Source organism: Pipistrellus hanaki, assembly GCF_964339955.1.
Source record: "Pipistrellus hanaki genome assembly, chromosome: 5".
Classification (NCBI taxonomy): Eukaryota; Metazoa; Chordata; class Mammalia; order Chiroptera; family Vespertilionidae; genus Pipistrellus; species Pipistrellus hanaki.
Genome location: NC_140507.1, coordinates 26513182 through 26536889, shown reverse-complemented (window position 1 = coordinate 26536889; position 23708 = coordinate 26513182). Strand labels below are relative to the sequence as shown.

The window sequence follows — 23708 nt, the reverse complement described above, 5'->3', positions numbered from 1 at the left end:
AGGCGGCCCTGCCTGGCTGGAGAGTAGCTCTGACCGTGGGGAGGCACAGAAAGCCCAGCTTGAGCTCTTCAACCCTGACCTCCCCCTTTGGGTCACACCCAGAGTGGTGTCCCCACTGGGGTCCCTTCACCCCATAGAGAGGGACTAGGGCCAGGCAGCACCCAGGGCACATCTGGAGAGTGGGGTCCTGCCAGGCCGGGAGAGTAGCCAGGTCCTGAGGCCAGCACTGGGGACAGAGCCCCTTTCTCCCCAAGGCTCTGGGACTCGCACTGCCTGGCTCCTCGCTGCTGGGAACACACACCCTGGGGAACGTTTATCAGAACAGCGTTTGGAGAGTTGCTGAGCAATGGGGAGGGGACGAGAGAGAGAGAGAGAGAGAGAGAGAGAGAGAGAGAGAGAGAGAGAGAGAGAACAAGCCCAGAACCCAGGTCACGACTGGCCTCCCCATCGTCCTGGAAGGTGCTGGTGAAGGGGTGGACATCAGGAGATGAGTGGGGAGGGCCTGGGAACCTGGGACTGCAGAAGCCCTGAGCCCTGTAGCGCTGACATCTCCCTGGGTTCCAGGAAAGGGGGCACACCTCCCTGTCTACACTCCTTGGGGACCCCGTGTTAGTGGCTAGAAGCCCACTTTTCCTAGAGCCCTCCACTTCTGCCCCAGCCTGTCTCACCCTGCGTTTGCCCCCACGCCCGCCCCCACCGGCCACTTACTTGCAGGAGAGCTGGTTGATGCCCTCGATGTAGTAGCAGACGCCTCCGTTGACACAATAGGACTTGGCTGTCTCGTTGCACTTCCGGGCGTGCCCCGACCAGGATGACAGGGTGGTGCTCACTGGAGGCATGAGAGACATACACCAGTGACCCACTGAGACCACCTCCGGGCCCCAGGAGCCACCTCCTGCCCGGCCCGTCTCAGTGCTCAACGCGCAGAGACAGCAGGGATGGCTGGGCAGGGAGGGTCTGGTGGTCCCCCTTGGTCACCAACAAAGCACAGGGGAGGCCACCAGGACACCCTGCACCCCTGCTCCGGGCAAACCTCCGAAGGCCTGGAGGGTTTTCTGTGTATGGAGGTGGTGGGAGGCCAGCAAAAACTATTCCCTCACCCCCTCCCTCCCCGCCTTCCTGGGGCCACCACTGCGGGCAGAGGAGACACCACGTGTTCCGTGGGGGACAGAGTCACAGGGAGGGGACACCCACATCCATGTGCTCCGCTCGGGCTCCCATAGTGGCCGGAAGGAAGCTACCCTTTGAGGGGAACGGCACCTTTTGGACACTGTCATGTCCCAAGATCGAAGGAGATGTGGGGAGAACCCTTGCTTCCATTTCTTCCCCCTTGGGGGAGGGGAGGAGACAGCCTCCCAGGAATGTTACAAAGGCCCTGAGCTCATCTCCACGGGCATTTAGGGTTCTCTCTGCATCTGCCCTCGCCAGGTAGCGCCCCTCCTTCCCCACGGCGCTAGCTGTCACCTCTGGAGGAGCCTTGGGCCTCGGACAGCCCAGGCTACAAACCCGGGCTCCAGGGAGAGGGGACGGGCTGGGACAGGGCTGGGCACGGCAGGGAGGGGAACGCTAGGGGAGAGCAGGATGGCCTTTAGGGCTGCCGACTCAGCCTGCACGTCCGACTGATGAGCTTCTTTTGATAACTGAAGACAACCAAAGTTCTGCTGCCCATGCGATGGCATCCAGAAAGCTGATTTCAAGTGAAAATTCTTGCCCCAAATGTCAGTTTTCCTCTGTAAGCTAACCCCCTCGGCTTTGTATCCAGATTGGACAGCCAGAGACTGGCTCCTGCCTCCTTCCCCTAACCCCCAGTCTCTGGGGCTCTGAGGACCTCTCCCTCACCCAGCAGCGAACTCCTGAGGCAAACCCTCTTACCTTGGCTGGTCCTGTCTCCTCAGGGGTATGGAGTGTCTAGCACCTCCCGCGGTAATGGGGGCGAGTGGAGGAGGAGGAGGAGGAGGAGGAGGAGGAGGAGGAGGAGGAGGAGGAGGAGAGCAGGCACTTGGCGCCCTCACTGTTTAGACATGCGGGGAGACAGATGGAGCGCGGGGACTGCGAGTGTATACACAGCCTCGCCTCTGTATATGTCTGAAGAGCTCGCTGATAAAACCCAGCGGGCAGGGCCAGCTCCCACCTTCCCCTCCACGTCGTGCCTGCTGCTGGTCTGGCATCCCGAGCCCCACCCTGCCCAGGGCTCCTGCCTACACACACTCCGGGCCCAGCTGGGAGCCACATGCTGGCTGGGAGAGGAGGCCTCCCGCTGGTCTCTGCCTCCTTTCTGGGTCAGTGAGACCCAGGGAACGGAGAAAGGGACGGAGAAGAGAAACAGCTGAGGTGACCACGCCTGCGAATTATAAAATCCTGTTGCTTGGAATGACCCTAGAGGTTGTGCTGTCCTTTGGTTACGCTGCCAAGGCGGGGTGAGGAAAGAGCAGGGAGATGCCTGTTCAGAGTCACAGTGTGTGCTGTGACAAGGATCTACGACGCCTGGCCGCGCACGCTTGCCAGCCACAGTCCCCTGTGGAAGAACACGTCAGTACAAGACTTGACATAAACCGATGAATGCAATCCCGATGTGGACCACAGGCCTGCGTCCTCTGAGAGGCTTGGCTAAGCCAGAGAAGTCTTGTCCTGAGCCTGCCAGGCCCAGCTTGGCTTCCACTGCGGTCACAGGGCGGGAAAGCTGCCCATCGCTGCGCTGAGTGAGCAGCAGAGGGCAGGGAGGAGGGTGGCAGGGACCGTCACTGCACACTTGGGTCTGTCCACATGCCTGTCTGCTCCTCGAGGCCCTGGGAGGCAGAGGACAACTCCTGAAGGAAGCCAGGGCCCCACCTGGGCTGCCCTGGCCTGGGCTGCCAGAGCTTGGTTGTCATGGGGACTAGAAAGGCAAAAGGGGAGGCCAATGGGGGAGCCAGTCACAGGGTGTGTGGGGAAGTGACGTAGGCCTTTCTATCTCAGAAAGAAGTACCTTGAGCCTCTTCCGCCCCCCCCCCCCCCCACACACCCCAACCCTGTGATGGCAGGGCCTTCCTAAATCATTGCAGGGCAACTCTGTAGGCTCTCAAGGCGACACATCCCTACTCCCTCGTCACTGTGTTCTCCTGTGTTTGGGAAAGTGAAGATGACATACGGACTCCAAGTTGCAGAGTCTGGCTGCTCCCACCTCCACCCCAAACTCAGCTGCCAATCATCTGCCCAGCCAGTGACTGCAGGGAACAAACCCATTGCCTAGAGGGTATCTTTGGTTCTCTTCCTCCTTTATTTCCCCAGCTGTCTGTCACCAAGGGCTGCCTTTCTACCTCTGCACGAGTCTCTATCCACGTCTCACTCCTGCCTCCCCAGCCCTGGTCGCATGGTCTCTTCTGTGCACAACTATCATAGCCTCCCACTGGCCTTTCTGCCCTCACTCTTGTCTTCATCTCTAACCATTTCATTGCGTAGATGCCAAAGTGGTTTTTATTTATTTTTAATTTTTAGTTAATCCTCACCCGAGGATATTTTTCCATTGATTTTTAGAGAGAGTGGAAGAGAGGGGGAGAAACACACAGAGAGAAACATTGATGTGAGAGAGACACATTGATTGGTTTGCTTTCCACACATGCTGACTAGGGCCGGGATTAAGCCTGCAACCAAGATACGTGCTCTTGACCGGAATCGAACCCAGGATCCTTCAGTCCAGAGGTTGACACTCTATCCACTGAGCCAAACTGGCTAGGGGCAAACTGGATTTTAGAATATTGATCAATCATTTCCATGATCAAAATCCACCTATGGCTTCCATTTGCACTCAGGATAGAGTCCCTCAGCTTTGCCCAGGTCTGATCTGGGCCGTCCCACCTCTCCTACTTCATGCCCTATTCCTCTCTCACAGTATGTGCAGACGACACTGGCTTAGTCCAACTCCTCTAGCAAGCCAGGTGCCTTCCTGTCCAGGACTTTCAAAATATTAGTATCTCATCTCTGGTCAACTGAGTGTGTAGACCTAGGCTTGCCAATGGCCATATGAGTGAGTTTATACGTGGATCCTGACCCTCTGACCCCCACCCCAAACACCCAGGTTGAGCCCAGAGGCCCTGATTGAAGTTTTGTGACAGGCCCTGAGCTGCAGGAACCAGCTAAGCTATGTCTGAAAGATAATAAATGTACATTTAAGTCACTAAAAAAATAAATAAAAAAAATAAAAAAATCACTATCTCAGAGAGGCTGCTCAGGCTCCTCCTTACTTTTCTCTTAGCTTTGTATATCTGTACTTGCAGTGCTTATTCTAACATAATTAAATGGCTAGTTGTGCGATTATTAGCTGTTTAAAGCTTAGGCCCTCCCCTCCACTAGAACGTAATCTCCATTTGGGCAGGGGCCCTGTCTGTCTCATTGACCACTGAACCTTGGCCGATGAGGATGCAGCTTTTCTGTAGATCAAAACATTGTTTCCCATTGAATGCAAATATTCCTGGGAGGTCATCATGGAAATGAAAATCAAAACCACAGTGAGATACCGCCTCATCCCCACTTAGCTATAGTAAAAGAGACGGATAATGACAGTAGTGGTGAAGACAAGGAGAAATTCAAACTGTCATGCATTGCTGGGGGGTATGTAAAACAGTACTGCCACTTTGGAACGCAGTCTGGTGGTTCCTCAAAGAAATTAAAAAGAGGGTTGTCATGTGGCCTAGAAATTCTACTCGTAGGTATGTACCCAAGATAATTGAAAATATGTGTCCTCACCAAGACTTGTACACAAATGATACAGCAGCAGTATCATTTCACACATGTAGCCCAAGTGTGAAAACAAACCTGAATGACCCTACAACTCACTGATGAATGGATAAACTAAGTGTTTATCCATTATTCATCTATAAAACATAAAGTACTGATAAATGCTACAACATGGATGAACCTTAAAAACATATCAAGTGGAAGAAACTAGTCATGGAATGTCATGTACTAAGGGGAGGGATAAATGGGGAGTGACTGCTAATGAGTATTTGTTTTTTTTTTTGTTTGTTTTTTTTTGAGTCAATGAAAATGTTTTGGAATTAGTGGTGACGATTTTACAATTTTGTGAATGTACGAAAACCCACTGAATTGTATGTTTTAGAAAGGGTGGATTTTGTAGCATGTCAACTAGACCTAAAATTTTTGATTTAGAAAAATGCCTGGCACATGAGCCATGAGTTTCTTGGTGTAAGTTTCCCGGGTCCCTGTAGAGAGAACGGGCCAGGAGGGGGCAGGTGCTATGGATGCTCTCCCTGCTGCCAGCTGCGGCAGCTGTTTCTCCCTCCCTCACAGAGAAGCCTCTCATCCCTCAAGGCTCCCCTCACCTGCCCAGAAGGCCCCCTTTCTCATCGATAAAGCTGCCAAAGCTGCCTGTCCTTCCTCTTCGGTGTGTTAGGACAGGCAGACCCTTCGAGTTCAGGTTTTAGCTTCCTGCCATTTAAGGAACTTTGTCAGAAGCTGAGACTGCCTCCCAGAGCTCAAAACACGGTCTTGCTGAGGAAGGCCTGCTGAACGTGTGGAGGTGCATGCGTGTGTGTGCCTGCATGAGTCAGAGTGCACGCGTGCATGTGTATGCAATTAAACAGCCTTTTTAAGCCTCCAGGTAATGGACAGGCCCAGAAGCCTCTCCAGGGCTTCCATGGCCTTGTGACACGCCAGGCCAAACGTGCCTGCCACCTGGGTGAAGCACAGGGGGTTTGACATCTGGGACTAGTACAGTCACCTGGGACATTCCCTCACCTGGGGACGAGGCAGCTGGCTGCTCTAATTCAGAAGTGGACTGGACCAAGAAGGTTGTTCCTGTTAAAAGCACCACAAACTCTTTGTCTCCTCCTCCTTATCCCAGCCAACTCAGAAATGTGCCTCTTATGAGCGGGCAGAGCTGTGACTGCAAGAAGGGTGCCCTGTGATTTGGGAAGGACCATCGAGGCCCGCTGGAACAGAGCTATGTAGCAAAGGGCCACCAGGATGCTCCTTGAGCAGCCCCTGCTCCTTCCAGCCCTCCCAGGCTCTCTCCTGGCCTGCCCACTCCAGTAGCCCTGGCTCCCCTGGGGCCCGGGCGGGCCAAGTCTACCCACCTCGGGATGAGTCAGAGGGGGGCAGGCACCGAGGCCCGTTACCCGCCCTCCCCATTTCCCAGGGTGTGGTTGCTTCTGGATTCCACAGGAAAACAGGGAGCCTGAACATTTCTGCTTGGGAAAAAGGCCCCAGCAGGGGCCTCCGGTCCCCTTCAGTGACCCCATTCACCTCATCGAGAGTAGGTTCTTTCCTGCCATGGACTGAACAGAGCAACAGAAGAGATGGTGTGTGTGTGTGTGTGTGTGTGTGTGTGTGTGTGTGTGTGTTGGGGGGGGCGGGGGGGAGGGCGCGGGGAGGGGCGGGCGGTGGAAGTGGTGGTGGCAGCGGCAGCGGCAGCAGCTCGGTGCATAGGATGTCAGCTTCAATGTCAAACTCAGAATCCCAGAAGTTTCTCCGTGAGCAAAGGGGCTTAGAGATCATCTAGCTGAGGCTCAGAGGGGAAAACCTAAGACTAGGGAGGTAGAGTAACTCATCCTGGGTTGCCCCTTTGAGCTGGGATGAGACCAAAGCCCTGAATTCTCTCCGCCACTCTGCCCTGCTGCTCTCTGGCCAGGCTGCAAGGACAAGAGGCCAGGGGCCATACGGGAAGTCCTCAGGGCCCAGCCTAAAGCTCTGCTGTCCCGTTCCCTAATTGATCAGAACGTGGGCTGCTGAGGGCTGTCAGGGGTTTGGGTGTAGGGGGAGTTGCAGCTTTTCTGAGGGATCTCACAACAGTCCTGAGCCTGAGGTCCCCAGCTTGTGCAGGAGAGAGGGCACTCCTGTGGCTTTGCATGGCAGCCCTCTCCTCCTCCTCTGCTAACAGCACTCCTCTAAGGAAGTGCCTGCCCCGCCCCCACAGTTCTAGCAAGGCACACACATAGCACTCTGCCTCTCAGTACTCCTTTTGCACACTCACAGGCTGGCAATCACACACTCACACAGGTGGCACCTCAACCCCTGAGCCCAAGGACTGGGCCAAGCAGGGCATGTCACCGGAGCAGGGAGCCGTCGGCATCCACCTGTGTGATTGTATGCATGGACACAGAGACAGACTCTCCCTTTTCCCTGGGTGGCGAGCTGGGATGATGTAAACCTGGAGCTTTCTGAGGCCATGGCCTCCTCTTCCCTGACCATTCCCCAGACGCGGAGAAACCAGTTCTCCAGTAGGAGAAAACGAGGCTAACACGGTGGGAGAGAGCATCCTGACCCTGCTGTGAGTTCTTGTCCTGTCTGGGCCAGTTCTACCTCTGGCCATCTCAGTTTTATAAGCGGATACATTCCTTCAGGTAGTTTTAGGTTAGGTTGTTGTCAGCTCTAACCAAGAAAGTTTTGAATAATGAAATAGGGCACCTGAAATCCAAAGTGGGCCTGAGACCATCTGCCCACTCTGGCTGAGGCAGCAGATGCTGGGCCCATTTCCCAGGCTTGGGACAGGTAGGGAGGAGCAGGGGGCCCAGGCTGGGGCATGTGGGAGTCAGTGAATGGCCTTGGAGCAGGTTCCAAGCCCTTTTATATACTATTTCCCCGGGGGCCTGCTGTAAGCCAGGCACTGTGCTAGGCCCAGAGGCAAGAGCAGTAAACAGCCCCGCATTGCCCCTTGGAGTGCACGGCCTAGCTATTTGACTTTGAGAAAAATATTTAACCTCTCAGTGTTATAATTTATAAAATTCTTCAGCCCGGTGGGTGCGGCTCAGTGGTTGAGCATTGGCCTATGAAGCGGAAGGCCATGGTTCGATTCCTGGTCAGGGCATATGCCTGGGCTGCGGGCTCAGTCTCTAGTGTGGCGCGTGCAGGAGGCAGTTGATCAATGATTCTGTCTCATACTTTCCCTTCCTCTCTGAAATCAATAAGAAAAATATATCAAAATACTTCATGGCCTTGAGTAGGGGCTCAAGAGACCATAGGGAGGCTGAGACCGGCTTGGCTCAATGGATAGAGCGTTGGCTTGGGGACTGAAGGGACCTGGGTTCGATTCCGGTCAAGAGCATGTACCTTGGTTGCGGGCATATCTCCAGTAGGGGGTGTGCAAGAGGCAGCTGGTCGATGACTCTCTCATCGATGTATCTATCTCTCTATCTCTCTCCCTTCTTCTCTGTACAAAATCAATAAAAAATATATATATTAAAAAAAAAAAGAGAGAGAGAGAGAGACCATAGGGAGCCTGATGCAGAGCAGCTCTCAGCAGTTGTGGCTATTATTATTATTATTTTTTAAATTGTGTCTATTATTGAAACTGCTGGGAGGAGGCATCATCCCGCTCTCCGCCCTCCTGGCTCACAATTGCCCTGGGGAGCTCATACCCACAGAGAAAGCGCAGCGACTCTATGAGAGCTGAAGAACCTTTGAAGGCTAGAGTTCAAGAGCTACCCAAGACCATGGCTGACCAAGAAGGGGCCCAGGACCAGGCCGCGGGCTGGGCGTGGTCAGGAAGGAAGGCTGCCTGGGAGAGACGGCCCAGGGGGAGAAATAACGATGGGATGCCAGGGACAGGCTGCAGGGGGGACTGGGAAGATCCTTCGGGCTTCCCCGGAGAGCTGGGCTGTGGGACAGTGTTTGTTCTGTGGCCCCAGGATGGGTGCGTGACAGGATGGAAGCGGCATGAGAGGCTTCGCTTTGGTCCAGGGGATTAGGAATAAAACCTGGGCTGAGGTTGCTCCTGAGGTGGGGAGGGAATGGAAGGGACAGGTGTGAGAAAGGCCTGGAAAGAAGCCTGACCGGGACCTATTGGATCCAGTGGCAAAAGAGAGGGAGGAGCCTGAGAGGCTGGGAGACAGGGGACCCCTCCCAAGGCAGGGCAGGCAGACAGCCTCTGCGCCAGGTTTCCCTGAGGGCAGGCCCAGGGCAGCCACATCCGAGCTCTCTTTAGACCAGGCTGGGCTTAGGGTCCTGAAAGGCTGTATGGCGGAAACACAGCGGGGCGAGGACAGATACAGGGTTAGACTCTGTGACATGGACAGGACTGGAAAGCCGACCTCAATACCCAGGTGGCCGCATGGCATGCTAGGCCTGGGTGTCAGGGAGGAGGAAGAGTTCTGTGGGGTGTGCTGGAGTAGAGGGGAGCAGCCTGAGGACAGGCCGTTCCACAGACTTCCCCAGGGAAGGGCCCCAGAGGACAGACAGCCCCGCAGGAGGCAGCCTCCACGCTCCAGCTGGCGCTCCAGCTGGCGAGGGGATGCAAAGGTGTCTGGAGCTTCTGGCCTCACAAGTTTCCAAGGGAGAGAATGACACGCAGGGCAGGGGCCTGCCACCCCCGAACAGAGGCTGTCCCCAGGGCCAAAGGCACCCACGCCTCCCCCCACGGCCCCATGAGGACGGCTGCCTGCACTCGCGTGCCCGGCACGGCAACAGGCACCGAGCCGTCCGCTCGCCGGCGCGCACACACCCTGGGCCTGCCTCTCCTTGGAGCCGGGGCTTGGCAGCCCAGCCTGCCATAATTGCCTTCTAAAAATATCCTCCCCCCCCTCCGCCCCCACCTCTTGATTTCAAAATATTTAGTTTTTAGGGTATTTAAAATGAGAGCTGGCGGCTCTTCCAGGCCCCGATAACAAAGCTAAACATTTATGCTTCGGCTGCATTTCTCTGAATCGGCCCAGATCTCGGGGCTTGATATGGCAGCAGCAGGAGGGAGGGGAGTCAAGTGCAAGATGGATCATGTGCCGGCCTCCCCAGGGCTGGGGGGCAACTGGAACCCCTACGGGACGCCTCCCTCCGCGGGCGGACTACCTACCGCTGTTGACGTAGAGCCGGCCTCTGGCCGTGTCCTTCCCCAGGATGTTCTCGGCCTCGCAGACGTACTCCCCTGCGTCCTCCACCTTCACCTTGTTGAACTGTAGTCGTGAGTTCTTTCTGGTGAGGGAGGTAATAAAAGGGGAGAGGCGTGAGCCGGGCCCGGGCTGGCTGTGACTCCCCAGCGGTCACCCGGAGGTCACCTCGCCCCGCAGAGCCGCGCGGCTGCGAAGGGTGGATGGGGAGTGGAGTCTGAGGTCCGGGGGTGCAGGGGTGGGGTGGGGACGCTGAGCCCCTGCAGCCGGGGGGAAACCTGGGCACCCGGAGAGCACAGGGCAGGGCTAGAGGCGACACACATGTTCCGAATCTACGCATCTTCACATTCCCGTTTCCAGGGCTGGTCCTTATTTGCAGCTATTTTTCTGGGTGAGGAAATCGGGGTCCCTGAGGGAGTCACATGGCCACCTCCCTCCTCTTCTTTCAGCGCCCCTCCCCCAGTCCCAGTGTTTTCCCCCAACCCCAGGTCAGCCTGGCTCACTGGCTATGCCTTTCCTTGGAAGTGGCAGCCTGTCACTCTGAATGCAAAGCCCATTCCCAGATACCTACGCCCCGGGGCGTGTGTGTGTGTGTGTGTGTGTGTGTGTGTGTGTCTGTTCCGACAGGTTTCCATGGCAACTGTGCCCAGTCTCCCAGCTCCAACCTGTGGCTCTCCCCTAACTTCACACTAGCTCTGCCACTAAGGGGCACGCTGTGGCCTCTCCAAGGGGCTTTCACTTCATTCATTCATTCATTCATTCATTCAATAAAAGTTTACTGAGTGCTTTCTGAGAGCCAGGAGCTGGGATAGCTTAGGGAACAAGAGATCCTGTCGTTGTGGTCTGAATTGACCCTCATGGCTAATCTGGAAGTGGTGGACAGGACAGCACAGATGGGAAAACCGAGTCTTAGAGGGGCTTCTAGACTTGTCCAAGGGAACATGGCAAGGCAGAGGCAGAGGTGGACAAAGTGCTGGAGCTGGTGAGGGCATGGGCTTTCCCGCGGAGACTGACACTGGGGTGGACCCCTCTGTGGAGGATCCAGCCCCTGCATGCCGAGAGACATGGGGCCAGGCCCGGGCAGCAACTCCAGTGCTTGTGTGACTCTAGGATTCCTGGCCCTGGTTCTCCCCTTTCCTGGAGACCCTGCCGACCTCTCCTTCCTTCCCAGAGTCTCTCCACACCTGCCCCCAGGAACCTGTGCTCTGCAGGTTCTGGCCACATCTCCCTCAGCTCCTCTGCCCCAGCGTTCTCCAGGGCTGGCTGGAGCCCCAGATGAAGCCAGGGACCCCAGACTGGCCCCCAAGGAGAAACAAGAAGTAGCATGAAAATTTCTCTCCAGGCTGCGGTCTCCTCCTCCTTTTCGTCCTGAATTAAAACACCAGATTCACAGAATATGTGCAGTGAGTGGAGGGGTGTGGAGCCCAGGGATGTAGAAAAGGCGATGAGGAAGGACAGGGGAGAGGTCAGGCCAAGGGGAGGAGATGGCAAACGGACCCACGTCTCCACCGGGCTGTGCTGTGGGCACCGGTCTCCTGGGCTCCACCTCTGCCTGTGGGAGCCGGCCTTTCCCAGGCTGCCTCGCTCCAAGATTCCCCAGACAAGGGTTCATGAAGTTGTCTTATTTGTAGGCCCTGTTGCTATGGCAATATCCTTATTGATGTTCCAGTGACAGCTGCCTGACCCTCCCATTGCCCCTCCACCCCACCCAGTTTTCACCAGCTCAAGCCAGTCTGTGTCTCCTTGGCCTGGTGTCTGCCTACAGCCCTCTTCTGTCAATTCAAGTTTGCTCCCTTCGTTAAACAGAGCCTGGGAGGCCCCTCTGGCCAAGACAGCGTCTCTTTCCTGGCTGCAGCCTAATTACACGCCACAAAGCCCAGCTGCCTCAGGACCAGGCTCCCCGCCACCAGGTCTTCCCTGACACTAGACAAGCAAGGGGGGGGGGGGGCGGGCGGATCGCCTGAGGGTCACAGGGTCATGGTAGAGCGGACCCAGAGCCAGAACCTCCTTGTCACCACGGCTGAGCTCAAAGGACCTTCCGTATATGACACCAGATGTAGCAGGAAAAGGCAGAGCCAGGCTCACACATGTCCGGAGGGATTAAGGCTCACACAGGAGAGAAGCGCTTCCCCATGAAAGTAAGACCTGGGGAGAGTGGGGAAAGGCGTGGGGGGCCCAGGGAGAGCCGCTCCCCTTTGAGAAACCAGAAAGAGTCAAAGGCGCAAAAAGGATGGCCCCTACATGCACCAGCTGTGTGATGACACTGCCAGTTCCAGGGGGATGGGCCCCAGGCGTTCGCAAAAAAGGTCCTGGGGTCAGAGCTGAAGGCGGGGCTCCGTGGGGCTCCCTGGCCCCGGGGAACCAGGGAGATGGGGATAACACACACTCTGCTCTCTCCTCACTCCTAGCCTCATAGCAGCCTAGCTGCAAGGACTCAGGACTCTCTCCCATCCCCGGGCAGGCCTGGCGCCCCTTTGCCCCCTTGCCTCGGGCCTGCCCCTGTGATGGATGCTCCATGCTCCTCCCTTCCTTTCCCAGCCAGTCTTTTGTTGGCAGGGATAGGATTTGGGCTGCCACGTCCTCTGCTCTCACAGTTTCCTCAGCGCCTACCTCCCTCTGCTTGCCTGAGGGGCCTGTCCCAGCCTGCACCTCATAAATAAGGGAACTCACGGCTCTGCCGGGGAGGGCCTGTGCCCGGGCTTGGGGGGCCAGTGTTCTCCTGGCGCAGGAAAGCTTGGGGGAGATACCTCCTGCGGCAGCCCCTGAGGCAGACGGCACCTGCCAGGGAGGGGGGGGGGGTCTCTGCAAGGCCGAGAGCAATGCCAAGACAGAGTGTGGCCTGGGCAGAGGAGTGCTAGGGGCCCGAGAGCAAGCTGCAGTGCGGGCAGAAGGAGAGAGGATGCTGCCAGCCAGGAGACCCTGCCCCTGCCCCCATGCCGGGGGAAGTATGCGTGGAGGTGGCAGCTCTCTGAGTCACAACGCGGAATCAGACGTTCGGGATCATGGCCCACCCCTTCACTCCGCCCTCTCACTGCCGGGAGCCCAGGGGCAGGCTGGGTGGAGCAAGGATATTCAGAAAGGCAGCACCTGGGATGGGTCCCTGACAGGAAGGGGACAGGGGCACATTCAGGCTCTCAGGGGTCCCCGATACCCAGGAGAAGGCCTGGCCAGGCCCTGCTTCTGGACTGGCTGACCTAATTGTTAGCTTGACCAGGATGCTGAAGTGTCAAAGTCCAGGTCATCCCAAAGGGTGACCTTCCCCGTCCTACTGTCACCCTCTGCCAGGCCATGCAGGGGAGACAGGTATGGGGAGCCCTCTCATGCTAGAAAGAGAGACAGCCCCCAACAATGCAATGGGACTGTGTCTGAGGCACTATGGCAGGAGGTGACGAGGGCTGCCTGGAGGCTCCAGAAGATGTCCCGGAGGCCCTGACATTTAAGCGGGGCCTTGGAGAACTGGTCCAGGGACAGCGTGTGTGCGTATGGGGGTCTGCTGCCAGCACGGGAACAGCCTGAGCCCAAGTCCAGGGCCACGGAAGGGAAGAGCAGAGACCGGGAGCGCTGAGGTATTGGGGAACCGCGGGGCAGGAAGAAAAGAGTCGGAAGGGCCCCAAGGCCTGGGCTGTGCCTGGCTTACAGCAGGCACTCAAGATCTGTCATGTAAATGAACGGAAGATCGGACGTGTGCCCATGTTAGAAAGATCATCATCCCCCGTCAGAGTCATGGGAGTTGGTGACTCCAGACGTCTAGAATAGTAAGCAAAACTGGGCGGACGAGATGCGCGTTTTCTGAAGAAAGGGTGGAGTCCTCTACCTGCATTCTGCACCAGAGGCTAGACTGGAAACCCGGTGAAGGCTGGAACCATGCCAGGTCCGTTCCCTGGTGTCTCTCCGGGCTCCGGCAGAGGGCCTGGCACACAGTCAGTGCCATGTTAGATACAGAAATTAATCCACAAAGGGCCTAGGACCGACCAGAAAGGGTGGGGACAGCCAAGAGTGGGACAGCGGAGGGGAAGAGGCTACAAGCTAGGGGATCGAATTCGAAGCTTGTGAGGCAGGGAGAAGGGTGCTTCCTTCTGGAGAAGTACCCAACTGGAGGGGACGGCGTTGGGGGCCTGCTGAGCAACAGACACCCGCTTCAGCCGCGGCTGAGAGGGGAGCACGGGCGGGTGAGGCAGGGCCAGAGGGGGCAGGAGGGAGAGGCCAGGCTGAGGGACTCCGGAGCAGAGATGCCTGCGGAGTATCTCAGGGGTGGTATTTAGTGTTTAGCTGGCAGCATGGGTCTGGAACCCAGGTTTAAAAAAAAACCCAAACAAACCATCAAACTGGAGATGGAGGCCTGGGGTCATCAGATATGAGAGCTTGTTCTGCCATCCAACAGTCTGTCGGGGGCTGTGAGAGGCAGGAGAGAGGCGAGGAGCTGCCTTGGACTCCTGGCTTCTCTGGTGCCCGAAGCCCCCACTCGACCAAACACCCACACGTGGAGAAGGAGAGAGGAGAGTGAAGCTCACAAGACAGGGAAGTTCAGCGCCCATGGCAACTAAGGGTGGTTAAGAGGTGCAGGAGGACCATAGGGGCCAGGGAGCACGTGGCACCCAAGTCAATGACGTTGACAGGCCTGAAGGTGCAGGGCCAGGAAGCTCTGAATCGCTGGGTCTGTCAAGAGCTGCAGCATGGGGGTGGGGTGTATGTGCAGGGCAGAGTCTAGTGGAGCCGAGAGGCGTGGAGGACAGGAGAGGGGAGTCAGTGTGCTGGTGGAGGGAAGAAGCAAGATGGGGCAACAGCTGGAGGAGGAAGAGGCACAGCCACGGGGAGGGGAGTGATGGGAGTGGGCTTGTGAGGAGAGAGAGAAAGGCTGAAGTCACCAGAGAAAGGACCTTGTTGGTGGCGCAGGGGCTCTGAGGGTGCTCACGTGTGAATGGGACATGGGATCAGGTACGGGGGGGGGGGGGGCGGGTGAGGATGGCCAAGTTGTGGACGTGTTTCAGAAAAATGGGGAACCCTCTCTCCTGCTTGTTTTCTTTTTGGAGATGGCCTCTCTCCTTGTTAATTGAGATGCAGAGGTCCGGAGAGAGAGTTCGCTCTGACCTCGCAGAAAGAGAGGACAGGCGCCCCAACAATCCCAGAAGCCTGTCCACTCCTCTCTCCAGCGTGGAGCCAGTCTTGGGCAGTGGGAAGGGGTGGGTGGCCTCAGAAGGTGAGCTGGGTGGGCAACCTGAGTTTCTTGCTAAATATGTAGATTGGGGACACACAGACCCCTCTCCCCAATTTCCCTAGGATGCAGCATTCTCTCAGCCACAAACCTTTGATCTAAACCAGTGGTTCCCAGCGTGGGGCACACACCCCGCAGGGGGGCAATTTGATTTTTAAGGGGTGGGCAATTGGAGAATGAGTTATGAACAGTTAACTTTTTTGCATTTCTTATGGTTCTAGGGGCCTCCTATACAGTGTCTATAATAATAAAAGCATAACATGCTAATTAGATTGGACATCCTTCCAGAAGACGTTCCTGATGAAGCCGCGGTGGTGGGGCGAGGCAGAGGCCCTGGGCTGCGGTGCCGAGGCAGAGGCAGCCGCCACAGCGGTGGGGGACGAGCCCCTTGCACTAATTTTGTGCACCGGGCCTCTAGGATAAATATATATTGTGACATTGTCATGCATTTCAGTTCTCTGTTATGTGTTTTGAATCTTTATTTGCTATTTTTCATTATCACTTCATATTATATTATTATTATTTTTAACAATTTCTTAGTGATTTCTTCCTCAGTTCTTCATCTGTCCTTTGGTTCTTTTATTTTTATCTTTCATGGATGCCATGCTCTTTGGAAGCTTGTTTAGACCGAGTTAATGGCCTTTTTTAGGCTTCCTCCACGTGAAAAGGGGTCCACTTTTTGAATAATAAGAATTACGTTATGGGGGGGGGGCATTACGGGGGGGCACCAGGATTTTAGAGATGCTTAGGTGGGGCCTGGCCAAAAACAGGTTGGGAATCACTCATCAAATCAAACTCTTTGTAAATTCCCATTTGGCCTGGACCACTTTCCAGGTGACCAGCTCTGCCTCTGCTCCCCACTCTTGAAAGGACAGTCAGAAAACAGTGCCTCCCAGACTCCTCACCCGAAAACCCTTTTTCACATGTTGGAGATAGAGGCCCAGGGGCAGAATGTGCACGGCTGGGGCCGCACAGCAACCCAGGAGCAGCCTGAGCCCTGGCCTCCCATCACTCTCTGTTGTGGGGCAGGCTCGGGTCCTCTGAAATCCTCCTTGTTTGCATTTGGGGGGCAGTGAGGAGGACAAGGATAGCCAGGAAGAGGGTGGTCGTAAGATACTCCGGAGGGGCAGGAAAGACTAGGGTGCTCTTGGCTAGAGAGGGAGGTGCACCTGGCCTCAGGCAGAACAGAGGTCAGGCAGACGGGGTTTCCCCTCTTCCCTGTTCTGCTACCCAGCAGTCTGTCGGGGGCTGTGAGAGGCAGGAGAGAGGTGAGGAGCTGCCTTGGACTCCTGGCTTCTCTGGTGCCCGAAGCCCCCACTCGACCAACCCCAAGATGGAAGAGAAGCCATCTCCCACAGCTGGAGGATCCTGAGTGTCTGATTCACTTCTCTGGAGTGCTGACTCCAGATTAAAGACAATCCCATGTCATAGGGGGAAGCTGTCTGAGACACAGACTCCCCCAGCATTAGTCAAAGCCCTGTGCCCTTCCCCCGTATCCAGCTCTCTGCCCAGCTCAGCTTGCTGAGCTGAGGAACCAGCCCATCACCACACATGGCTTCCCAGGTGCATTCTGCAAGCGTGCTTTCCCCCAGGGATTGCCAAATGCTGGGCTTTCAGACACTGTGGCAGGTCCTTTGAGAATTCTAGGATAAGAGTGGGCCTCCACAGGCAAAGCTGACTGACAACCACACTGCCTTCAACCACCCAGAGACATTAATTCAGCATCTCTAGTCTGAAGGCACTGGGCCAACATAATCAGAGGAGCCCAGGATTGCAAGGAGAAATTATTGGTGGTGGCAAGGAAGGGGGTGGGGAACCCCCATATAGATGATATATTCACACGATTCAAAATTCAAGAGGTGAGAAAGGTGAGTCTGGGGACACAGCCCTGGGCTCTGACAGCTCAGGACCCTCCTCCTCGGGAGGGAAGACGCCAGGAGGGAGGGATGGCTGCTGCTCACCTGCCGTTGCCGTACTTGATGCGAATGTCGCGGCTGCGGTTGAGCTCCTTGCCATCCTTGAACCAGCGGTAGGAGGGCAGGGGGTTACCGGCTACTGCCTCGCACTTCAGCGATTGCTTCTCGCCCACCTGTCCCGTCTGACTCTTCATCTTCTTCAGCTTGGGCCGGGTGGCTGTGGGGGCACAAGGCAGGGAGGTGAGCATGGCAGTGATAGGCAGAGCCAAGCATGAGCAATGGAGGAAGGGCCACTGTCCTTGGGCTGGGCCTGGGGACCTGCCCCTCCAGGCGTCATTTCCCAGTTCACTTCAACCAGCGTTCACAGAGGGTCTGCGATGATGCCGTGTGGCTACTACCTGGAGAGAGCTCCCCTTCTGCAGGGAATGGTATGGGAGCTTTACATATTGTACATTATCTTATGAAGATAACCCTATTAGCTCACTGCAATGATTAAACCATTTGTATATGGGGAAACCGAGGCACAGGATGGTGAAGTCCCTTCCTCAAGGTGGTGGAACTGGGGTTCAAACCCAGGTCTCCTTGACTTCAGTGTTCGCGACCTAACTTCTGTCCCAGGCGACTCAGGTAGACCCAGATGACAGACAGCTCCTCCTCTTGGGGAGTTGTCACCTGGCACTGACACACAGCACGACCCAGGGAGGCATGAGGTGCTGAAGCCCAGAGGCGCTGCCCCAAACCAGACTGAGGGAGGCGCCAACTCAGATAAGGGTTCAGGGCTGGGGGTGGAAGGAAAAGGAAGGGAGAAGGTCAGGCCAGTCATTTTAATAGATGATATATTCACACGATTCAAAATTCAAGAGGTGAGAAAGGATCTGTGGCTTGAAACAAGTCTCTTTCTCACGTCTCCTCACCACAGCCATATCGTTTTTTTCTAAAAGGCAGCCAATTTTGTCAATTCCTTTTATATCCTTTCACAGATCTTTAGGCATATACAAAACACACATTTTTAACAAAATGGAATCATTAGTAACATATATATACAAAAAACCCCTAGTATTCACATACCTTTTTCCTTTTTTTTTAAGTTTAAATTCTTTATTGTTTAAAGTATTACACAAGTCTCCCTTTTCCTCCATTGACCTCCCACTTTTTTCCTATGGCATCATTTTTCATGGTTGCATAGTATTCCACTACGAGTCTATCACAATCCAGGTGACCAATTCCTATGATGGGGTGGTTTGCAGGTTTTCCCTTGCTTTCTTCCTCATTACACACAAGCCCAGAGGAACATCCTTGCACCTCTGCCCACTGTGTACCTTCTATATCCAACGCACACACCCAGCATACACTGTTGTACAGGTAGGATGGATATTGACTCAGACTGCCTGGGTTCAAATCCAGGCTATGCTACTTTTTAGTTTTGCGTCCTCTGGTCATTGACTTAATTAATCTGTTTGCACCTCAATTTCCCTGTCTGTAAAGTACAGGTGATAACAGCTCAGCTTGTGGGACGACGGCGGTGAGGATTATATGAGATAATGCGTGTGGAGCTTGGCACGCACCGAGCATTTAATAAAGGTTAGCTATTATTGTTATTATTATCCACAATCATTTCCTAAGGCGATCTTCCTAAAAGTGGAATTGCTGCGTCACAAAGGTTTGCAATCTTCCTCAGCGTTACGGTTGCCAAATTACCTTCTGGAAAGGTTGCATCAATCTGTACTCCCACCAGTGAATGACAGGGCCTGTTTTTTTCCACACCCTCACCAACATGAGGTATTATCATGTATTTAATCTTCGCCAATTAGCTAGGCAAAAGATAACGTCTCTGTTGTTTTAATTTGCATTTATTTGGTTCCTAGTGAGGCTGACCACTTTTCCTAAGTGTATCGGCCCATTGTATTTCTTCTTCGCGAACTGTCTGTTCTTGCCCGTACTCCGTTTTTCTATTGGGTGCTCACCTTATTGATCTGTAAAAGTTCTCTATACATGGTAAGGCTACAAAGCTTTTGCTATATTTCCCACCAGTTACCTGCTTCTTATATTTTATAATGGTTTTCTTTTGGACATCCAGAGGTTTTATGTCCATCAGCCATCAATCCGTTGGGCTTTCTGGAACTTCATAATTCTAAATGGGACTGACATCCTTCTCCGCTTCCTACACCGCCACCTTCCTGGGTCCTCAGTCATTGCTTATCAATAGTTCTTAACCCTACGTGCTAATAAGAATCGTATGGAGAGCTTTAAAAATTATGTAAGTGCCTAGGAAATATCCTAGACATAATACAACAGAACCTGTGAGAGTGGGTCCAGGTATGTGGGCTTAAAAAATAAACAATAAGCCGAAACTGGTTTGGCTCAATGGATAGAGCGTTGGCTTGGGGACTGAAGGGACCTGGGTTCGATTCCGGTCAAGGGCATGTACCTTGGTTGCGGGCATATCCCCAGTAGGGGGTGTGCAAGAGGCAGCTGATTGATGACTCTCATCGATTTTTCTAGCTCTCTCTCTCCCTTCCTCTCTGTACAAAATCAATAAAATATATTTAAAAAAATAAACAATAAAAATATAACATACATATAGGAACGTGCACACATTGTAAATGTATAGCTCACGCCTGGTGACTAACTGAACACATCTTCACAGGTGGCTTTGCTGACACCCAGTGAGCTAACCTCTTGGTCAACTGGTGATCTCCAACTGGTCTCCTCGCTCTTCTTGTGAGCCAGGGAAACGAAGAGCTCCTCTCAGAGTAGAGGGTGCTCACATTCACTGCAGTTCTGAGACAGGGGGCCCTCTTACCACGCCCTCCGTGGGCTGCCTCCCTCCCAACAAGCCAGGGCGAGGGCGGGGTAGTGCCTGGTGAGGAGAAGTGGTCACTCTACTACCTTGTTTCCTGACATGAGTCCCGGTGCAACACTATGCACGAAGCCTGAGGCCACTCTGAATGGAGGTGGTGAAGGGGGCAGGAAGGGGCAGTGACGTAGAGGCTTCAGGAACAAGAGGCATGACCCCAGCTCAGAGGACTGGGGGCTCCAAAGTCATTCTCTGCCACCAATGGGAAACCCAAGACTACATTTTCGATCACAAAGAGCCCACCCCAACTAGTAAGAACCCCATGCGGCCCAATAGCCACTTTTAAAAAATATGCTTTTATTAATTTCAGAGAGGAAGGGAGCGAGAGATAGAAAAAAAAAATCAGCGATGAGAGAGAATCATTGATTGGCTGTCCCCTGCATGCCCCCTACTGGGGACTGAGCCCCAGCAACCAGGGCATGTGCCCTGACCAGGAAACAAACGGTGACCTCCTGGTTCTTAGGTTGATGCTCAACCTCTGAGCCATACTGGCTGGGGGCCACTTCTTGATAGTCTACTCACTTCAGAATAATCCCATCTAGCTCACTCGTTCCTCATTCATTCATTCATTCAATCTACTACATGCCAGGCACTGTCCAGATTTTGGGCCCTGAGAATACAATAGTGAACAAGACAGATAATCTTCCTGCTCTCGTGAGGCCTGAACTTGAGTGAGGAGGATGCACAATGACAAATAATCACCAGGATCCATGAAGCAGTGAAAAGCAGCTAGTTAACAGAGGCCCATATGGCTAGAAGATTCTGGAAAGCAAGGGTGGTGTGAGGGGATCCTGGAGAGGGAGGCCCAGGTCACTGTCATGTGGCTATCTGAGACAGGACAAGAAGTCTGGATTTGTCTCCCTTCTCCTTTTCTTAGGTAAAACCTCCCCCCACCCCTCTTTTTAAGCCCTTGATCAACATTTCTTGCATTTCCTACCCTCTTGTGCATGCAGAATTAGAAATTCTGCCAGATGACTAGGAATTAGGCCCCTGGAGAATTTTGAGGTAGGGCAGACCTAGATTGAAATTTTGCAAACTCCTCTCTTAACCTAAGCATCAGTTTATTTATCTGTAAAATATACACAGTAACTAGCTGACAGGATTATTGTGAGACTTAAAGGAGTCAGTGAATGTAAAGTGTTTAGTACAGGGTTCAACAAATGCAAGCTAATATCTGAGAGTCCTGAAACAGGGTTGGTGGCTGAAGAGGAAGGGGGTTATTTGCTGGTGTAGAGTGGGCCCAGGTTTTTGGGCTTTGTCGAGGGAAATGAGGGATGTCCAGTCAGACACATTATCTTGGTTGCCAGTTGCTGAAACAGTTCCCTGCCTTCGTACTTGTGAGCTGAAGTGCTTCCATCGGCTCTGAGGAGAGGAGAGGATGCTGGGAATGCCCAATACATTGCAAATGTCTTTAAAGCTTTTTTTTTGTTTTGTTAGCTTTTTATATGCCTACTAGAAATTGTAAAATTATCTATGTAGATTACATTATATTCCTACTAGACAGTACCTGTCTAAAGGAAGACAAGATAAAAATAGCCATATTTTTGGATCATGTTGTGCTCATTACAAAGAGTTTTTTTTGGTTCTTAACAGTTCCTCACAAGAATCAACTGAGATACAGTAATCACCCCTTGATTTTCAATGTTTAATTACCCACAGTCCAAAAATATGAAGTAGAAAATTCCAAAAATAAACAATTCATAAGTTTTAAATAGCGTGCTGTTCTTAGTAGCACGATAAAATCTCACGCTGTCAGGCTCCGTCCTGCCTGGGACGTGAATCATCTCTTTGTCCGGCATATCCACGACTGTTAGTCACTTTGTAGCTGCCTTGGTTATCAGATGGAATGGCTTGGTATTGCACTTATTTTACCTGATAATGGCCCCAAAGCCATTCACATAACTTTTATTACAGTATACTAGTATAATTGTTCTATTTTATGATTAGTTACTAGAGGCCTGGTGCATGAAATTCATGCATTTGGGGGATTGGGGACCTTTCAGCCTGGCCTGCACCCTCTCACAGTCCAGGGGCCCTTGGGGGATGTCTGACTGATGGCTTAGGCCTAAGCCATCAGTCAGGCATCCTTAGCACTGCCCTGGAGGCAGGAGAGGCTCCCACCACTGCCACTGCGTTCACCAGCCGTGAGCCAGCTTCTGGCTGAGCAGCACTCCCCCTGTGGGAGCATCTGCCCCCTGGTGGTTAGTGTGTGTCATAGTAACTGGTCATTCCACCATTTGGTTGATTTGCATATAAGCCTTTTATTATATAGGATTATTGTTATTCTCTTACTGTGCCTATTTTAAAAATTAAACTTTATCATAGGTATCTATGTATAGGAAAAGACAGTATACATAGGGTGTCCCTCAAAATGTATATACACACTTTAATAGCTGATAACTCAATTTTCACTTCTTTTTAGGTTTAACTGACCTGAAATAATGGGTGAAGCCAGACTAAGCTTTGAACAAAGAAAATCTATACTAAAGTGCCACTAGACTTTTTTTTTTAATGGGGATACATAAAAGGTAAAATTTATGGTACAAAACCAGCAACAGTTGATGAATTGAGGGCACACAAATGCAAAATGAAATTATGTTTTATGTTTGCAATTCCACTGCTTCACGTTATCAGCAGTGCTTGGACCAGACTGGTAATCAGTTGGAATTCAGACACTGACAAAAAAATTATTCATTTCTGTAGATTCTCTTAAACTTTGAAAATGAACTATATGTTAATAAACACTTATTTTATAATAATTCAAAGTGTGTGTACATTTTTTTGGGACACCCTATACAGAGTTCATTACTATCTGGGGTTTCAGGCACCTACTGGGGTCTTGGATCTTATCCTCCAAGGATAAGGGGGGGACTACTGTATTAAAAACCATGTCTCCCACTCTAGCAATGTCTGATTCTGTCCCTGCTCACAGAAATCTTAGTTCGCAGTTCTTTGAAAGCCAAAGATGCACATTTTGAAAGGGAATAGGACCCCGAGAACAGACTTTTCTTTTTCTTTTTTTAAATTCAAGCAAGTCCCTTGTGGGGAGGAGCAGCAGCTCAGGTGGCAGGAAAGAGAACACCCACCAGGGGGCACCCTGAAGAATGCCCGGAGGACCTCTGCCTCCTCATGCCTGGGTGGAGCTTTCCGTGGTGAGGAGTAGGGACAACCGCACCACGATGGTCCTGGGTTTGCTTTGCAGATGTGATGGGAAGATATCAAAGGCTTACAGGTCAGGAGATGACTTGCTCTTAACATTTTGCATTTTAAGCTCATTCTTGTTCTGAGCATCATACTTCTCCCACTGTGGATTCCAGCCACAGGATCCTTGGGGACACCTGGGACAAGGCTAAGAGACCTGTAAGGACCTGGAGATAGTGTGCACAGGGCCTCAGATACAAGCAGGCCAGCCCTAACCCTGCCCGGGCCCCCTCTCTGATCTGGGTCCAGTATTGTCTGGGTCTCTTAGATGGACTAGGACCCAGAATGCCAGTATGAAAACCACTGTATCATGTCCCCAGAGTGTCTTGAGGCCAAAGCTGAACCAAGCAGAGGAACGGGCTTCCTGGGATGAATGGGATCTGTCAGGACAATGGCTGAAGCAACCCAATGGGCAAGCACTCACCGCCCTCCCCCCCTCAGTTGACATGCGTTTACTGAGTGCTTACTGGTGCCAGGTTCTGTGCTTTGTCCCAGACAGAAACGACTAGCTATACATGGGGTAGCCAATCCTACCCCACAAGGAGTTAGCTTGTTCCCTCTGTTATTGTCTTGTTACATAAGAAAAACATTGTTTTGTTGTAGAAAAATTACATAATACAACTAAGGAAAAAGAAAAACACATTTAAATCCCTTCAATTACTATCAGAGGGGGGGGGGGGAAACTGGCAACATTTTCAAATATCTCCTTC

At 53.1% G+C, this 23708-nt stretch overlaps 1 protein-coding gene across 11 annotated transcripts in view; it reads right to left on the bottom strand.

Annotated features, from left to right (window-relative positions):
• NRG2 (neuregulin 2) overlaps window positions 1-23708 on the bottom strand; it is a 248202-nt gene that overhangs the window by 21890 nt on the left and 202604 nt on the right. For all 11 annotated transcript variants that reach the window (XM_084885043.1, XM_084885040.1, XM_084885044.1 and 8 more), the window contains 3 exons: window positions 16986-17157; window positions 9779-9897; window positions 709-829 (listed from right to left, as the gene is read on the bottom strand). In XM_084885043.1, coding sequence (XP_084741169.1) covers window positions 709-829; window positions 9779-9897; window positions 16986-17157 — 412 coding nt within the window. The remainder of the gene's footprint in view (window positions 1-708; window positions 830-9778; window positions 9898-16985; window positions 17158-23708) is intronic.